Source organism: Coffea arabica, chromosome 3c (assembly GCF_036785885.1).
Source record: "Coffea arabica cultivar ET-39 chromosome 3c, Coffea Arabica ET-39 HiFi, whole genome shotgun sequence".
Lineage (NCBI taxonomy): Eukaryota > Viridiplantae > Streptophyta > Magnoliopsida > Gentianales > Rubiaceae > Coffea > Coffea arabica.
Genome location: NC_092314.1, coordinates 39,807,046 through 39,825,905, shown reverse-complemented (window position 1 = coordinate 39,825,905; position 18,860 = coordinate 39,807,046). Strand labels below are relative to the sequence as shown.

General features: G+C 33.9%; 2 protein-coding genes across 2 annotated transcripts; one reads left to right on the top strand and one right to left on the bottom strand.

The window, feature by feature from the left end:
* The first annotated feature begins 2,203 nt into the window (after positions 1 to 2,203).
* Positions 2,204 to 2,823, top strand: LOC113734526 (18.1 kDa class I heat shock protein-like). Its single transcript, XM_072083247.1, has one exon. The coding sequence runs from the start codon at positions 2,290 to 2,292 to the stop codon at positions 2,665 to 2,667; it is 378 nt and encodes a 125-aa protein (XP_071939348.1). The 5' UTR covers positions 2,204 to 2,289; the 3' UTR covers positions 2,668 to 2,823.
* Positions 2,824 to 9,562: 6,739 nt separating this feature from the next.
* LOC113735059 (stearoyl-[acyl-carrier-protein] 9-desaturase, chloroplastic-like) lies at positions 9,563 to 16,711 on the bottom strand. Its single transcript, XM_027261983.2, has 3 exons — positions 16,399 to 16,711; positions 11,116 to 11,620; positions 9,563 to 10,435 (listed from the first exon to the last, which is right to left on the bottom strand). The coding sequence occupies exons 1-3, from the start codon at positions 16,521 to 16,523 to the stop codon at positions 9,875 to 9,877; spliced, it is 1,191 nt and encodes a 396-aa protein (XP_027117784.1). The 5' UTR covers positions 16,524 to 16,711; the 3' UTR covers positions 9,563 to 9,874.
* Between the last annotated feature and the right edge of the window lie 2,149 nt (positions 16,712 to 18,860).

The following is an 18,860-nucleotide window of genomic DNA, read 5'->3' as shown; positions in this document are numbered from 1 at the left end:
CAAAATTTCATAGAATCGCAATAGAATCGTAGGATCGTACGATCCTACAAACGATTCTACAAATCCCATGCAAAATGAGGTATTTTCCGATTTCACATACGATCTGGATCGATCCTATAGATTCGAATCGTAGGATCGTGATTTTGACAACATTGCCATGGCATGGGTCATGTGCGGTTCTGATGGTTCTAATGTTTTACAAGGGTTTGGGGTAGGTATAATTGAAGTGTCGATACGGTTGTACTGTTGTTTTATATTCTATATGATTTAGTGCATACTAATATTACTTTGTGGTACACGTAAATTTTGTTCATGCACATAATTGAATATATGCATACAATTACACGTCTATTAACGTACACACAACTCATGAAAAAAAAAGGAAAAATTACATTTTTTTCCCTATGATTTAGTATTTTTGTACATAATCCCTCTATAGTTTCAAGATCTATACATAACCCTTTCATGATTTGGATTAAAGTGTCAAAGTGACGAAAATTATCATTGTAACAAAACCTTTTAAAATGTCAAAATTACCTTTGTTAAAAAATTAAAATGGCTGAAGTGATCAAAATATATAAATATAACATACATGACGCACTAACCCCGTATGATTTTATATTTTATCATATAATCCCCTTATGATTTAATGTTTTACCATATAACCCCTTTTTGGTTTTCAAAATATACACATAAGCCTTTGTAGTTAATAAATAATTTTCAACTTTACGTAGGGGTGCTTTTTTATATTTTAGTTGACTCCATTATGAATTGCAAGGTCCATTACTTTGACACTTTAATCCAAACTATAAAGGAGTTATGTATAGTTTTTAAAATCATAGGAGGGTTATGTAAAAATATTAAACTATAGGGGGTAAAATATAATTTGCCCAAAAAATACGATCGCATTATTGTACAAAGTCAAAATTCTTGCCCCAATTCCATTTTAAAATGCTTCTAACTTGTCATTACCTAAACGAAAGTATGATAATCCTTACATTCTAGCAAAATATCTGTTTGGATTGATGATTTTTTTAAAAACAAAATTTTCAATTATAATGTTACAATAATACACAAACAAAAATAACCTCAAAAACACAAAAATAGCAACCTCATAAACATAAAAAATAACTTCAAAAATACTAAAAACATTAAAAACAACCTTAAAAATACCAAAAATACAAAAAATAGCCTAAAAATAACCTCATCTCCAGTAAATATTTTTCAACTACATTGTTACAGTAAAATATTTCAAAAACACTCCCAAAAACAGCTATAATCCAAACGGAGATAAAGCCATACAAACGGGGCAACAACAAAGAATATTGTTAAGCTTAAAACCTACTTCATGAGCTGAAGAAGTATGTCCATTTTTACTATTAGTTCCAATCTTTCAGTTTTTTTATTTTTTTGGGTGACTGTACCACTAGTTCAGTCCACATCAATTATGCAATTAACTAAAGGTTGGAAGCTGTGTAGTGGCAAACTGCAATATAATTTTAGAAATATAAGGAACCCCCAGCTCAATAATCATGTTCAATACTACTGCAAATCTCATAATGCTAGAAATGTAGGCAGCTGAAGAAGTGACAAATGACATATAGTAATATCAGCTAGGAATATGGTAGAAGATTACAGATATGGAAGCAATCTCCTGTGGATCTTATGGGATTCTCGAGGGAGAAGCATGGTGCTCAAGTAGATCAGCCTCCATGAAAGTACCAGAACCATCTTGATCATGGCTAGCCATCTCAGCCAAGTTATAACCGGGAACGGAGGAATCGGTACGATACCAATCTCGAATCGTCAATAATTTCATATCCCCATGACTCCGACTCATTCTGATTCGATCAATATTGGCCGATTCGAATCTGTGATGTATGGAATCGATCAAAATATTCGAGTTGACTCGGATATTTTTTTAAATTATATCTTTTATGGCATTTTTTATTTTTAGTAATTTTTTCAAATTTTTTGAAAATTTTTATATGTTATAATATGCATATCACTCGATATTCAACCGATATGCCGCGACGAATATGGAACAACCAAAACCGCGAACCATCATCTTGGTCTCATTTATTTTAATTCCATTTTCCAATATTCTATTAGTAATAGTCACACTAGCCAAGTCTAGACTCTAGACTACGTTCCCCTGGACTGTAAATATCATGCTTTAAATCTCCCTTCCTTCATCCATCAGACATATAAATTAATATCCAATTCCTTCTTCATAGCTATTTTTCTTGCATTGAAATTAATTCTGCTTATCACATATTAACTAGAAAGATGTCTCCGATTCCAATCGTCTTTGGAGGCAGAAAAACCAATGTGTTTGATGCCTTCTCCCTCGTTATGTGGGATCCATTCGGTGGATTCTTTACCTCTTCTATTCTTATTAATCTTCCCACATCAGCTGGTGAAACCACAGCATTTGCCAATGCAAGGATTGATTGGAAAGAGACCCCACAAGCCCATGTGTTCAAGGCTGATGTTCCAGGGCTGAAAAAGGGGGAAGTCAAGGTTGAGGTACTTGAGGAGGGAAGGATTCTACAAATCCGTGGAGAGAGGAGCAAGGAACAGGAGGAGAAGAATGACAAGTGGCACCATCTGGAGAGAAGCAGCAGGAAGTTCCTCCGAAGATTCCGGTTGCCGGAGAATGCCTAGGTGGCTGAGGTGAAAGCCGGCTTGGAAAATGGAGTTCTAAATGTGACTCTGCCTAAAGTGGAAGAGAAGCAGCCCGAGGTCAAGCCCATTGAGCTCTGTGTTTAAATGTTACTTTCTACTGCATACTCCTTAATTCCTCATACGCAACTGCTTTTAATAAACCAATTACAAATTAAAAAAAGTATGTATATATATATATATGTGTGTGTGTGTGTGTAATTGTTGATTGTAAGACTTTCTTTGTAAGTTATAATTGGTGAGAAATTTTAGGTGCTGTTTGGTAAAAGGGGATCTGAATCAGGAATTGAAATAATTCAAATTCTTGTTGTTGGGGTTACATGTATTGGATTCAAAATGTTTGAGCGAATCATTAAAATTTGAGAGTTCTTAATGCCCAACAAATTGGAGGGATTTTGGTAGATTTCTAAATTTGACTCAATTGGACTCGGAAACTTCAAAAAGAAAAGAAAATAGATCGTTTTCATCACTCTATCACGCCGGCCCAACCTTCACGGCAGTGTCTTACCATCAGATTTCCTTTTTCATCTTTTTTCTCTCATCCCATCTTCCACAGCAGGCTTTCATCATCACTTTCCATTTTCTCTCTTTTTTCTCTATTCACTCTCTCCTCTAATCCTCCATGGCAGTAGCCCACCTCATCTGGTTCTCTTTCTTTTCTTGTCAATCTCTCTCACTTTCTCTTTTCTTCTCTCTTCACTCTCTTCCTCTCTCCTCTAATACTCCACATCAAGCCGCTCCTTTCCGTTTGGTTCTCTCTCCTCTCTTTTTTTTTCTTTTTGTGTAAGCCTTTTTCTCATCTCTTGTCAGTCACTTTTCCATACTCCTTAGATTGTAAGGTTGATTGGTGATGATCAAGTGTTGGTTCAAGAGAATATGGTGAAGCATAAGTACTTAAAGACTGGGAAGAAGGAAGCAAGAAAAGGGAAAGAAGAAAAAATAAAGAAAAGAAAATGAAAAATAATTTGATTCCAAAACCTTATAAATATATACTAGTCATTGTAATGATACTTTTGATCAAAACCCATACTGAATTTTGGATGCAATTCCAAATACAATTCCAATTTCTAAACTTGAACCAAGCGCCCCTTATAGTGTCGTTATATTGAATTAACTGTAGTATGGTATAGTTTGCTAAATGAAATGTAAAAGTATGAGACTTGTAAAAGTTGGTTTGGACTAGTAAAATAAACACTTGTCACGGGTGTCAAAATTTAATTATTAGAAACTCAAACTTGTAGTAGTGGGTGTCCAGGTTGAACCCATAGAGAACAGTTGAAACTTTGATCTCCTTTGTTAAAATACTGAAAAGTAAATTGAAATAACTAAAAAATAGAATTAAGACAATAATAATGAAAATAGATGATAAAATAATAAATAACAAGCCAAACCAAGGACATGAAGACCTTTATTCTGATTGATCGTCAACTCCTAAAAATTCAACATTTAATCAACTATTTGGCTTAAGTTACTCCAAATGCCAGTGATAACTTACAAACTCTCTAAATTCAACACAAAATGATGCACTCAAATTATATTCTTATTATTAGACAACCTAGATATTGACGCAATCCCGAATTACTCTAATAATAGCATTAAGAATCAAAAATCAGTCAAAAATGACAATACCCCATGACACATGAAGTTATTTAATCAACACCATGATTCCCCTAAAGATTCACAAAAGGGGACAACCAATTATTAACTTTATTTTCCATATAGAAATACTAATAGAAGACAATTTTGGATCAAAATTAGTATTTTGGCATGAAGAATACATGTAGAGAGAATAATTGTCCACTTACTCAACCGTACATGCATCAACATAGAATAAAATCAAGGAATGATAAATTGCAAATCAAAAATTGAAAAGATCAAATGTGGTCTCACAATCGTTGGGATAAATACTTCAATCTTTGGCTTGAGTAGAGAATTTGCTAGATGTTGCCCTCAATAGAGAAATAAAGATGTTCATAGCCAAACTCTAGTTCTCTTTGTTCTAATCTACTCCTAAAAATGTAGAATATGAGAAAGTAGTGGTCTCTGGCCGTTCTCCCCCTTCAATTCCCCCAAATATGGACCAAAACTCTCTATTTGTAATGCTAGGAGGTAGGATTTTTAAGTTGTAATTGGATACATGCATTAAAACTGAGAAAATGCATGTCTAAACAATATCGGATCTTAAGTCAGATTGTAAAATGGGCGCCTATCATTGCTTAACTTGTCAATTTAACCAAAATAAGTTTGAACCTCGAATGGGCCTCGTCTTTGACCCCCCCCCCCTAATTATAGCACGCATTAGCTATTGCCTTCATGAATTTCGCATTTTCCTTCTAAATTGACCTGTTTTGCATCATTTTCACTCCAAATGCTTTTTTAATCTGTCCAAATGTAAAACATACCTTAAGTAGTTCTTTTAAAGATAAATATGCATAAAATCATAGTGATAAAGGAACATAAAAACATGATAATTAGGACACATCATAAACACAGAATCCATCCATGGATTATTGAACGAATTCTATGTGCGGATTCTAGTCAGAGACGCCACCTGCTCTCTCGTCAAAATCTGCAGGAGGAATCCACGGATGGATCAGTTTGTGGATTCCATAGTAGTATGAGTACCAAACTAGGTCCGTTGGTGAATTTGCTTGGATCCCTCCACGGATTTTGTGTAACGGCCAAATTTCCTTGAGCATTTTCTTGACACCTTTTCGACGTTGTGGATGTATTAATCACTGCTTCGAATCTTTTGTCCCCAATTTAGTCTCTATTCCCCCTATCCCTTCTTTGTACAGTTGTCACGTCGTCTCTAACTTTTTGATGATCCAAACTCAAACAAACCGATAATAATCGGTTGACAAGTTTATTTAAAACTAATTCATCTGATAACTCAAAATTTTTTTCCTTTGGATAAATCAAGCGGTGGTTCCCTAATTAGAATTTCTTCAACTCTAGTTTACATGAAGAAGAAGACTGCAAGTCTGCAACATTCCTTCTTGTATTAGGATATAGTGAATAGTTAATTGTATTAGGAAAACCTCAATCACTTTAGGATTCAATTTTATGAATGTCCATAAGTTATGATAAATCACTTCTTGAATATCGTCATGGCAAATCTGGACTAGTTAAATCAAGAAAGGGAAAAATAATTAAATGGTAAATCAGTCAATTACTATTAAGTAATTAATTTTAAAACATGCATTTACATAATTACGAGATGTAAAAATAAATTAGAAAGAGCTAAATAAGTTGATATAAACACACACATGCTTGATAAGAATGTTAGATATTGGAATTTGATTCTCAAAAAATTATCTGATGGATAACAATAAGAGAATAGCAATAAAATTTCAACCACTCTTACTTAATAGACCTAAAAACCCTGCTAATACTTGAATAACCATGGTCTATCTTGTTGGTTCGTAATATCAAACCCTTGCCTATTCATAATTCAAAACATCTAAATATTGCCGGATTTTCCATCAATTGTGCATCTACAAACAAAACCACCAGGACATGGCATGGGACAGCCGCAAATTTCATTACAGGCAACTAAACTTGCACTCGGTTGACTAGAAATGACATTAAGGTCTATAAAGTCATTGACACTTGAGACTGAACTTGTGTGCTACTTCAACCCATAAATGTAGAAAAAATAATCATAAGTACTAAAATATCGAGATGAAATTCTCATAACATATAATACCATCAATGGACAATTAGTAAGTTACGTGAAGTAAGTCAGTCAATCTCATAGAATCTTGCGACTCTTCAAGAAAATAAAAATGTGCAGCTTGGTTCATTTGATTTGGAGCTAAAACTAGAGTCTATGTTAAAAAAAGCAATAAAGAGAATATTATTTATGGTACGAACATAATTAAGTGCCTGAAAAGCCTTATGTAATAAGTTTTTATTTACTTTACCTGGATAAAGATGAAATTAATTATTGCTTGTTGATCTTTTGAGTGTTTTTGTTGCAAGATTAAAGATATAATGAATGAATCAAAATACTTGTCAGGGTTTAAGAAAAAGATGATTCGGGGTAAAAAATAAAGAAGAGTTTTAGTTGATTTCTACGTTTACGACCAGCAAGACTCTTTTTTATTAAAAAAGAAAGTTTTGAGTTATCTGTTGGTTTTGAATAAACTTATCAACTGATTATTATTGGTTTGTTTGAGTTGGGTTATCAAAAAGTTAAGAGACAATTGTACAAAAAAGGGGACAAAAGGGATAGAGAGTAATTTGAAGATAAAATATTCGAAACGATTAGTCACACCTTGTGGTATCTAAGATGAGTAGTGACTGTAAACATTTGTGTGGTGTTGGAAAACATCACTGAACATAAAGTAGGGTAAAATAGACTTTACCTTCCCATAATTTAGCGATTTTTCACATAACCTTCATGTAGTTTAAAAAATATACATAACTCTCTCATGACTTGGACTAAAATATCCAAGTAACAAAAATGACTCTCTGTAACGGAACCCACAAAAATGTCAAGAATACCCATATTTAAAAACTAAAATGGCCAAAAGCGACCAAAATATATAAACATAATATTCATGATATTTTAACTCCTTATGATTTTGTGTTTTACCACATAACCTCTTTATAGTTTAGTGCTTTAACACTTAACTTCCTTATGGTTTTCAGAGTATATACATAACCCTCTTACGGTTAATAAATAACTTTCAACTTATATAAGGATACTTTTAACATTTTAATTAACTCCGTCATGGAATACAAATTTTCTCAATTTGACACTTTAGTTTAAACCATGAGGGGATTATTTATAATTTTGAAAATTATAGAAAAGTTATGTGAAAAAGTGGTAAACCATACAAGGGTAAAGTGTATTAACATGTCTCTTAACAAATAAAAAGTAACTAGAAGCTAACTTTCACTATCGATCATTCTTGTGAAGAAAAAAACTTGACATTTGTTACCAAGTTTTTCTCTAAATCTTTTTGTATTTTAGAGGTGATTTGCCGTAATCCTATAACAAATACTTTGAGTATTAGGGGCAAATAACATGTCAAGGATAGTGCTAAACACATCTTAAAATCATCATTTTCATCTCTCACTTTCCTAGTGAAAATTATTTACCGTAAATTTCTACACTATATATAGACACACACACATATACTCCTTTCGTTCCATTAAAATTGTCATTTTTTTTTATTTATCCCAAAATGTATATCACGTGCCTAAAATAACAAATGAATATTTCTTCTTATTCTAATTTTATCCTTCAAGCACTATCTTTAAATACGTGGCTCAATACAAGTTTTCTCAATGATGAGATATAGAGAGTTGTCGCACACTATCTTTGAAGTGCGTGACTGGCACTGGTAATTGTTTGCTAGCGCATGCAGTACATAATAAGCAAAGAGTTGGCGTGGCTTTAATTAATTTAAATGGTGGGCCTTGACTGTTGACTTGTTTGCAGAGGCAACTTAACCACACAACTTTAGGTAAAATTTAGGCAACTCAGTAGGAACAATTTAGGAAGTACAAACGGCCATCTCTTCTTTCTGCCTTACCATTCAAAGAAACTTCAGTTCTCCAAAAGTGACAAACTTTTCGGGACTGAGCTCTAGTGTATATTTGTCTGTAATGGTTGATAGTGAAACTTTCTTTGTAACTTCTAATTGGTACAAAATTTTATAGTTTCGTTACGGTATGGTTATATTGAATTAACTGTAAGTTACCTTAATGGTGTGTAGAATTTTTCGTAATTTTCTACTTCTTCTACTTCTTGTTGTAATCTTCATGAAAATAAGAAAGTGGTCGTGTATTAAGTGTGTTGTATTATAAGTTCTCTCGTAATTTTGAAATGATTGTGTGAGTTGAAATCTTGACTGTACTAATTGCATCTTCTACTGTACCTTAAAGTTCACGTTTGTTCAAGCTTTTGGATGATTAAGATCATTAACTATTATCATCAGATTCGCACAATGTAAGGTTAAAAACAGATTGTATGAAAACTTCTTAATGCCATTAACTCGCAAACTTTGCTTCAATACGTAATGATTTGAAATTAGGGTAAAGAAATTCAGGAAGCCACTAGGCTGTTTTCTTTATAAAGTTTTGGACGTTTTGCTCAATTGACTATTAAAAACTTCATTTTTTATTTTTGGTGCAAGTGAGAGAGCTCAAATTCAGGATGTCTCGCTTACATTTCCTCCCCCTCTCCCGAACCGCCCAACCTATCTCTTCCCCCATAAGTTTCAAATAACTCACTAAAATTCTAACTGTGGAAAATAATGGCCAATCAGTAATGTTTCTTAATTCCATAAAGTTTATGTGCATTTGTATCCATACCTACTAGTATTTTATAGAAGAAAAAAATTTAAAACACCAAATAACTTTATTATGTTTTTTATTTTATGTTTCCTAATCAACACCTACTTTTACTCTATACACACCTGATGGCGAAATTTTTTTCAAAAAAAGTCTGAATATTTAGAATGCAGATCAAGGGATTTGATCCCTTGACCTACATCCAAATAGAGTTTTAAAACTCTCTTAGTGACCAACTACCTTAATTCACTGTTATATATGGTGATTGGTGGATTTATTTCCTTTGATATGTTTATTGATCATATGGGGAATAGTGTCCCCATACTCAACCCAATAAAAAAACTTACTGAGTAGAAAAATATTTACCGGCCAAATTGTGTAGAATGGCTGATTTAGACAAAATAAGTAGTTGAGTGAATCATTCGAAAGTCCAATGGATTGAGTGGCCAAGAGTTTACCATCGTAATAGTTTGGTGACCAGCACACCTGAAGAGCATGAGCAAACACCAAGCAGCCCTACATAGGGCAACTGAACAAGCATCAAAAGCAGTAAATTAGCAATACCTATTAGTAGACCATAATCAAAATTGCCTAATATTGATTATATGTTTACAGTCACATAACACTAGACTAGAAGTCCAAAACATACAATAACCCATTCAAAGCAGAATATAAAACTATAGTAACTCCACAAGGAGTTCTACAGATTCCAGACAAATAAAACAGTATCTACAAAAGGTCATTCCTGACAAAATCTCTCCCCAACGACATAACGCTTGAAATTGTAAGCAAGCTACAGCTCACATCCAACCTACATATACGTGTTTTGGGAAGAAAGAAAAAACTAGGCAGTGAGTTGAACTTAACTTCTTTTGTCATACAATCAGAGCCGCACTTCTCTGTCATATATCCAGCTAAAGGGAATGCGGGGTCCTTGTTTGGCTCTCGCTTGAGCTCTCTCCTCTAGCTTTCTGATTCTAGCAGGCAACCCACAGACATAATCTTGAGCTTTGCGACCCTCAGCAGATAGTCCAGTCAGATCTCCCACTTTCCATCTGCCAACCAAAAACTCCAGTATATCTGCATAGTCCTTGGCTGTGTAAACACCAAGGCGTTGTGCAACAGCTGAGAAGTGCTCAAAAAGGTCATCATCGCGTCCGTCATACATCAAATGAGCTGGCATAGAAATTTTTTTCCTCATCATGTCAGCAAATGCTAGCACAGTCCCATTAGGGTCAATCTCATATAGCTTCTCAACAATCTTGGTGTAGGCAGTTTCATGACGCTTTTCATCCGCTGCAATTGTACCACAGATCTGAGCCAACTTGATGTCCCCATGTTCCTTGGCTAGTCGGGCTGTGTTCCCATGGGAAATAAAAGTTGCCCTTTCTTGGAAGGATGTATAGATAAATCCAAGGTAAGGACTGTTTTCAGTCCGAGGATCCTGCAAAAGGTGATAGAAACATAAGATTTGAAGTTGAGGACCATATTAAATGCAAACGAGGAAAAGGAAATAAGAATTATTAATACCTCATAGAAATCTACTGATAAAATTCTTAAACAGTTCAATAAGTCAATAAGTCAAGCAATGTTCTCAGTTCCAACAGATGCGATGAATTGAGGACCATGTTTAAACAAAGTAACATCAAGTATACGTCCAATTTCTACAACCCAATTAGAATGCTTTAAACATTTGACGATTTGAAAGATTATGTGGGTAATCGAAAAGGTACATTTTACTACCAAAAAATCAAGTATACAATTGCACAATCATAAAAGTACTTTTCCTGACAACATAAGGATCTAGAGATGGAAATTATATATCTAGGATTGCAAAAAGGAGAGTATTTGCTTCTTTTTTGTACATTTCTCCTTCTGTTAAATGTATAAAAGATGCTTCAGAACTGAAAAAATATGTTCCAAGGAGAAATGAAGCTTGCAAAAGCTTTTCTATTTCAAAATTCATACACATTTCTTCTCGTAATTGGGAAAAAAGGTCAAGGACAAAGATATTTCACATTCAAATATTATGGCAGGGAATGCTTGCAGGATTGAGAAACAAAGCAAGTACTGACACAGTTAATAAGATAGTATACCAAAATATTAAACGGGGAGGTGCCTCACCATTCCTGACCCAATCAGATACTGAATTGTTTTCTCAATCTGTTTCATGTCTACTCGTCCAGACAAGTAGAGATACTTGTTAAGGAGGTCACCGTGCCTATTTTCTTCTGCAGTCCAAGCCCTGGTCCAAATTGCCCACGAGGTTAGACTTGCACCTGTCTCATCACGAACGCCATCCAATGTATTAAGCATGGTCTGGTAAGTTGGAAGGGCTTCTTCTGTGATCATATCTCCAACTAAAACAACAAAGTAATCATCTGGAATTTCCTTTGCACGTTCCCTCAGTTCCTTGACTTGATCATGAAATCCGTCAGAAGCAGGATCTGGCAGGAAATCCTGTGGTTGCCAACATTTTTCCACAGGCTTCAAGTGAACCAATATATTTTCCTCAGCCCAGTTCTCCATAGCCTTAAAGATCTCAATTTTTTGAGCCGGCATCGAGTGCGTTACTTGTACATGATCTTCATGGGGAGGAGTGAAAGGCTTTTTGATGTTTTCAACCTCCCTACATATAGAACAAGAGATACAGATTACCAAAAATATTTTTTAAAAGAGAATTAGTGTGGAGATGCAATCATAACAAGGGAGATCTTTAAGCATTTATCATCCAGGATAGACTCACCCTAGATTCCTTAATTAGATGATAATCCAAATACATATCATCCAATCCTTAAACAGGGATGGTTAAATTAATATTGCTCTGCATGCAGTTGTTTCTAGATTGTCTTAGTGCTAATTGTAACCACACAGTCAAACAAATATGGCAAAAACACCAGTGTCAATGCTTGTAAGCACGCTAAAACTTAGTTTGTAATTACCAATTTAAAAAAAAAAACGGATTAAGAAGCAATCCATTACTAGCTGATTTCAGCGTAGGAAAACAATGTTGCCTCCAGAGGCTATAATGAAATGAAACCCAGCTTTCAAGAATCAAGTCCATCAGAATTCATCTTACTCCTTCCTCTGAGGACAACATAATTCAAACATATTATTTGACCTCAACCAATCAATTATAATTCTGCTAAGACAATGACATTTTGAGCCTCTCATGGTATAGCTACATTTCCAGTGTTTCAGTCTGTGTTGTTAAAGGCAAACCTAGCAAGGAATTTGTAATAGATGTCAAAAAACTATATCAGATAGATGAGACAGTTTTTCATACAGAAGCCTTAGTAACCAGGATATCTTGCAGCATTAACCCAGCTTTTATACAGAAGAACAGAATAAGTAGACAAATTAGACATTATTGTTCTATTTACCACTTTCGTCCACCATGACCCCAGACAGTAGCCCCAACCCTAAAAGGAAAAAGATACATGCAAGCTGCTTAATTACAAGGGACAGTTTTTACCCCAGAGATGTGAAAAATGATAAAACCATCCCAGGAAGTGGCATATTAGTTGGGATAAAAAAAGCAAAAAAAAAGCGGTCCAAAACATCAACTTAACATAATGATTTTGGAGGTCAATGGTTTATCGTAACAATTAAACTATGAATACTCTTAACATTATTTTACTATCTGATTTTCTATACAATTTTCAAAACAACAAAATTTGTCATGCCTCAAAAATATGTTTTAGTGCCATCTCAACAATGTTATTATCATTTACTATTTTACAACAGTGACATCTAAAGATGGCTAACCCATAGCTCACAAAAGTCATGCAAGATAGTGACCACTGTTCCCAATCTTCCAAGTAAAATAACCGCATGCAACAAATACTTGTGGCCATATTGAAAATTCAGTTCAGGTCTTAACTACCTTCAAACTGTGAGGTCCATAACTCGACCAAAGGATTGCCTTCTAGAACAGGGGATGTAGAACAATTACACAAACCTACACTTTTCCATGATGATGAACATGAAAAGAAAAATGGTTATAGCGAATTAGCGATGCCATAGTCTGTGAACTATCCATCTCTTCTCCTAGATGCTGATATTACTGACTCTGGAATATACTAACCAAAATTACTTGGATCTGCTATCTGTATATTTGTACACTATCTCAAGTTGATCTATGCATCTTTTAACTGGAAGTCTACATCCATGATAGAAAAATACAACATAAATATATAAATAAACATGTAACTTATGAACAGTATTCAGCACATTTGCACATGGAGATGATGACAAGCACATAAATTTGCTTCAAAATTCTTATGCATGTCACATTTCAATACTGCATTTTGCTATTTGTTATGGACGTGTGCTAACTAAGATTCAATTATAAAACATGAGATGTTAGTTTGATTTAATAGGCATATTCAACTGTATCAAAGCAAAAGGAAAAAAAACAATAGAATCACATTCTTATCGACTTTCTCTAATAGATGAAGTAAATTCAGAGAGATGTGACATGCAAGAACTCACAGCAGATTGCACACATATAAAAAGTGAATCCATGCGGGTAGCAAAGGTCAGGTGCAGGGGTATACAACATACTTGACTACAAAGAGGACAAGTAACAAGAAATTTCAAGGGTATTGCTTTTAGGACATAAAAACAGCATAATGAGTAGAAGAAACTGAAAACTTATATATCCTGGGGGCACCAGAATTACAAGATAGTGGTTCCACAAAACAATGTACGACAGGTCAACAAATGGCTAGCTGACTAAAAACGACCAAATACAAGAATATTTAGAAATTAAGAGAAAGAATGTAAATAAATACTTTTCTATATCACAACCTAGAAACAATTCAAGTCCAAGAGAAAGAACCTGTGACAAAAAATACAAGTGAAACGTGGTTCACCAACTAGAATCTATAAATTCCATATCAAGAATAACAATCCTATATCCTTAGATTAAAAACAGCTACATGCACTTTTATGAGATAACCATGATGATTGCAATAAAATCCCATCGAGAGTAGTTCCCTTAGCCATATTAAACCATTAACACATGCAGAAAACTACAAAAAATACTAACAATTAAATAAGCATGCAACAGAAACCCCATAAATGACAATGCAACTGGACTAAGTAGCGAAACAGAAAATGGTTTGGCTGATCTAGCTTATCTTGATGCATAAAGAACATGCATGGAAAGCTCATAGAACCATTCACAGAATATAGGTGGGAACAGAAAATGACACAGGACAAGTTTGCAGTCAACAACAGTGTCTGAGATAATAAGGTAAAAGGAGATTGATAATATTCAAATAGGAAGAATAAATTGGAAGAAAGCACATAGGAATGGAGGAGATGAATCAATTGTGAGTTGAGATTTTTCAAAGTCACATGTGTTTGATTGAATTTTACAGAAGAAAGAAAGATAAATTAAACCAGGCAATTCAGCCATATTGCCACACCGACAAAACAAGATAATTTTAGAGCTAAATCCCAACAATTTATAACAAACCACAAATGATCAATGTTCTAACAACCGCTTAACACCAGATGCATTGTACTATACTCAACATTTAAATTTTTGCATAAATGAGAAGGCTACTGAAGTCCCACATTGAAAAATCAGATAACTTTAAAGCTAAGTCCCAACAATTTTAAACAAACAATGGATGCTTACCACTCTAAGGACCACTTACTTCCAGATGCATTGTACTACGTCAATATTTTAATTGACTCGGATAATAATGACTACAGAAGAATGCTACTGAATTCCCATATATGACAATGTGACCGAACTAATTAGCAACGTGATAAAGAGTTTGTCTGCTATCGCTCATCTGGACACGTAAAGAACATGCACAAAAGGGTAATCCAGCTGTTCGCAGATTTGAGATGGTGACAAACAATGAGAAATGATACATAAAACAAGTTTGCACGGAACAAGAGATGTGTGAGATTATAAGGCAAAAGGAGCTTTAAATATTCAGAAAGGAAAATCAATTATAAACTGGGATTTTTCAAAATAGCATATGTTTGATCTACTTTTACAGAAGAATGAAAGATATACTAAACCAGGCCATTTAACCATATAGCCAACCCAATAAACCATGATAGTTGTCAGAGCTGACTCACAGCAAATTAAAACAGACAAAAGATATCTAATGCCTAACAACCACTCAATACCAAATGGATTGTTTCATAGTCAGTATGTTAATCTTCCCAGATAACAATGACAAGAGAAGAATGCGACCGACATCCCATAAATGACAATGTAACAGATGTAATTGGCAAAGTGACAAAGAGTTGCCCAATCTCGCTGATCTTGACACGTAAAGAGCATGCACAAAAAGGTAATCCAGCTGTTCACAGATTATAAATGCAACAAAACCGACAGATGGCATGTGGCAATGTAAATGAGCGCTATCACACAAGACAAGTTCGCACTAAACAAGAGGTGTGTGGCATGATAACTTAAATGAGGAAAATTAACATTATTCAGATAGAAAGATTAATTGGAAGGAAGGAGATAGGAATTGAGTAGATGAATTACTGTGAACCAGAAGATTTTATAACATGTTTGACCTTCTTTTACAGAAGAAAAGAAGATATGAACTGAACCAGGCCATTTAACCATATTGCCAAACCAACGAAACCAGACAACTTGCAGGGCTAAGTCCAAATAAATTAAAACAATCAGAGAAGTCTAATGCTCTTACAACCACTTAATACTAAATGCATTGTGTTATACCAATATTTTAGTTGTCCACACCATAAGATAGTGGACAATGACAAGAAGCAATAAGCACACAGAAATCACAAAACCATTTGACCATTTCAAAGTGTTAAAAACAGGAGCATTAGTACATTAGTTGCCATTGTTAAAAAAAAATAAAGAGAAAATTTGCACAACTTATGAGATGAAAATTGAGAAAGTAAAAGTGACAAGACACCATAACCAGTTTGATCAATGGAATTTTCAAGGACAAAATGACCTACATGTCCTGAATTAAACCATAAACTGATGGATTTCGGTTACAAATACATTGAAAAGACTTAGAAAGCAGAAAATTAGATATACAGAAACTAGTAAAATGATGAACTAATAAAAATAACACCTTCCAAGATATATATTCACAGATACATTTCGGTTTTTGCCCAAAAAAAATTTTAATTACTTGAACAGACCCAAAAAATAAATAAATCTCGGCATCACAAGATCATAAAAACCAACAAGAAGTTAAAACAATCGGAAACAAAATTAGAGCAAAGCAGCAAAAACCCAGATGAATAAACAGGACAACAACATAAAATTTTGCAAAGATCCAAACTTTCATTAGAAAAATGCATAAAGAACAAAAGGGTCACCCTAATATTCATTTTTAATACGAAAAACACATTCCATTAAAGGAAAACAAAAAAGGGAAAAACTTTTACTTTGTTCCAGAACGAAGAGTTGAAGCCATGATGAATTTGGGAGATCTGAGGCTGGCCATTGGCGGAAGACCAAAAGAGGGGAACTTCTGGGATTGAAAGTTGATAGCATTCAACTGCAAAGCCATTTTCTTTTTCTTTTTCTTCTTTTAGGCTGCTTATTTGAGTATTCTTTCTTGTTCCTTTGGTGTTTTAGCTCTGTTTTCTTTCACCTCCACAGAACTTGAAAGACGAGAGGCGGAGAGAAAACGTAAAAGCATATAAAAGAGAGAGGAGAGAAGTGGAAGTTGTGGGACACGGAAGCCAGTTGGAACCTGGGAGGTTTGCTGTTTACCAGCGTTGTACGAAATTATGCAAAATTGTCTTTTACGAAATTTCATTATTGTCCTTGTAGATTTCTATATTTATACAAATCAAATCAATAATTTTATGGGAAACTTACAAGAACCTCACCTGAGGTTTATGACAATTGCATTGATTTGTCATGTAACTTTGATAATTACATTTGCATCTAATCGAGTTTTCTTTTTTCTTTTTTGCATCTAATTGAGTTGAAAAGGTATGAGGCAATTAAATAGAAGAACAATGGAGAAGCAATTGGAGACTGGCGGTTTAGTAACGCAAGTGCGCTATGATGTTTGTACAAAATTGTCTGTTGAATGAAATTAAAGAAATTGCCCTTCTAGAGATTTCTACAATACTAGGTATTTACGCAAAACTTGCATTTTTATGAAATTTTATTATCGCCCTTTTGTAGATTTGTGCACAAATCTAACAAGTTCAGAAACCTTTCTCGAGATTACATACAATTGCCACAAATCTAACAAGTTCAGAAACCTTTCTCGAGATTACATACAATTGCCAAAGTCATTTTTAATAGTTACACATGGAGCCCTTAATTGTGTCAAAAAAAAAGTGGTTAGGATTAGGGCAACCAAATATACAGAGCAAATAGGAGAAAGGAACAGGAATAGACTGCTTGGTTGGGTGAAAGGGCTAGATGGTGGGAGAGAAGGGATTTTGTAGAGTACAGTCCAGGGAAGCTTAGTTATTTATTTCTTCTTTTTAAGGCACCATTTTCGTGTAGTTATTCCATGAAGATTATTATCATCATTTTACTTTAATGAGGGATGTGAGTGAATTATTGAAACTTTTGAGGACTGAGTGCAATTGTCAAGAACTGTGGAAGAGATTTCTATAATTATTCCCTTTTTAGTGTTCAAAGTGGACAAGTGCTTACTTCTAAATGGTATCTGGATTAATTATTATTGTTGTTGTTTAACAACTAAGTAATCAAGGTAGTTGCTATCCTGCCCCAAACTGCTTATAGGAAATTCAATTTGACCGTCCAAGAAGGTTAAATATGAAAGAGTCAAACCTCTTGTTTTTAGTGCAAACTCCATAGTAGCACAATTACATATTCTTGGAATTTCTAGATAAGTCAGCTGGATTACTAAATTGCTATTAAAGTAGGAGGAATCTAATGAAGAAATTTGTTTTAGAAATTAGTAGTGAATTATAATGGTTTAATATCATTGATCCTATATCTTGATAAACTTGCAATCTTTTCATTTTGCTTTATGAAATTCCTTGCCATGGATTGGCTATTGAGTTCTTCCTGGATCTTGGGCTAAATGTTTTAATCCCTTTTTTCATTGGAAAATAATGTCTAAATAATTAATGAGTACTCCGGGGTGGAAACATCTTATGATTATTAGGGTAGGCAATTGCTCCCTCCCTCAACTTTAAGAATTTGGTTAGTTAAATTATCAATTTTGGTAATTTGCCTCACATTTATATCCTACGAGTTTTCTAAAACTCTTTTTAACTTTTATGTTGCCCCCCTTAAATTATCTCGAAATCCCTTCATTCTTTACATTTCAAAATAGAAAAATAAAATTTTTTCCTCTATCAAATTGAAATTTTAACATCACCATGGGAATAGACATAGAATTTGAAAACATTTTAAGTTAATTTTAGTGGCAACTAAAAAATATATATATATAATTAAAACTACAAATAATTTTGTTTGGATCTGTTATTGACTGTTTATGCCAAAGTATTTAAAAGAAAATAAACCAAGTTTATTTTATTAATATGTTTAATTTATTAAATTAAAGCTTTTAGTCGGTTGTCCACTTCTCAGTTTCCTTAAGTTTTAATTACCCAATCAAGTCCTTGCCGTATTTGGTTCTTTAGTCAGTTTCCTTTTGTCATGCTTAAGTCGTTTAAGCAATGTCAGGTCCAAGTCCATATTAGTTTCAGTATGTGAGACGGTTCAAAAGTTAAGAAGTCCAAATTGGTTTCAGTTCCTAAGTCTTGTGATTAGTCTATATAATACAGTTTCCGGAAAAAAAAAAAAGAAAAGAAAGATCAGTCTATATAAACTACTGGTTCTACTACTATATTTGTTTCTTGAAAAGAGAGTTGAGTCAAGTTGAGTAAAACCTCGTACTCCCTCCGTT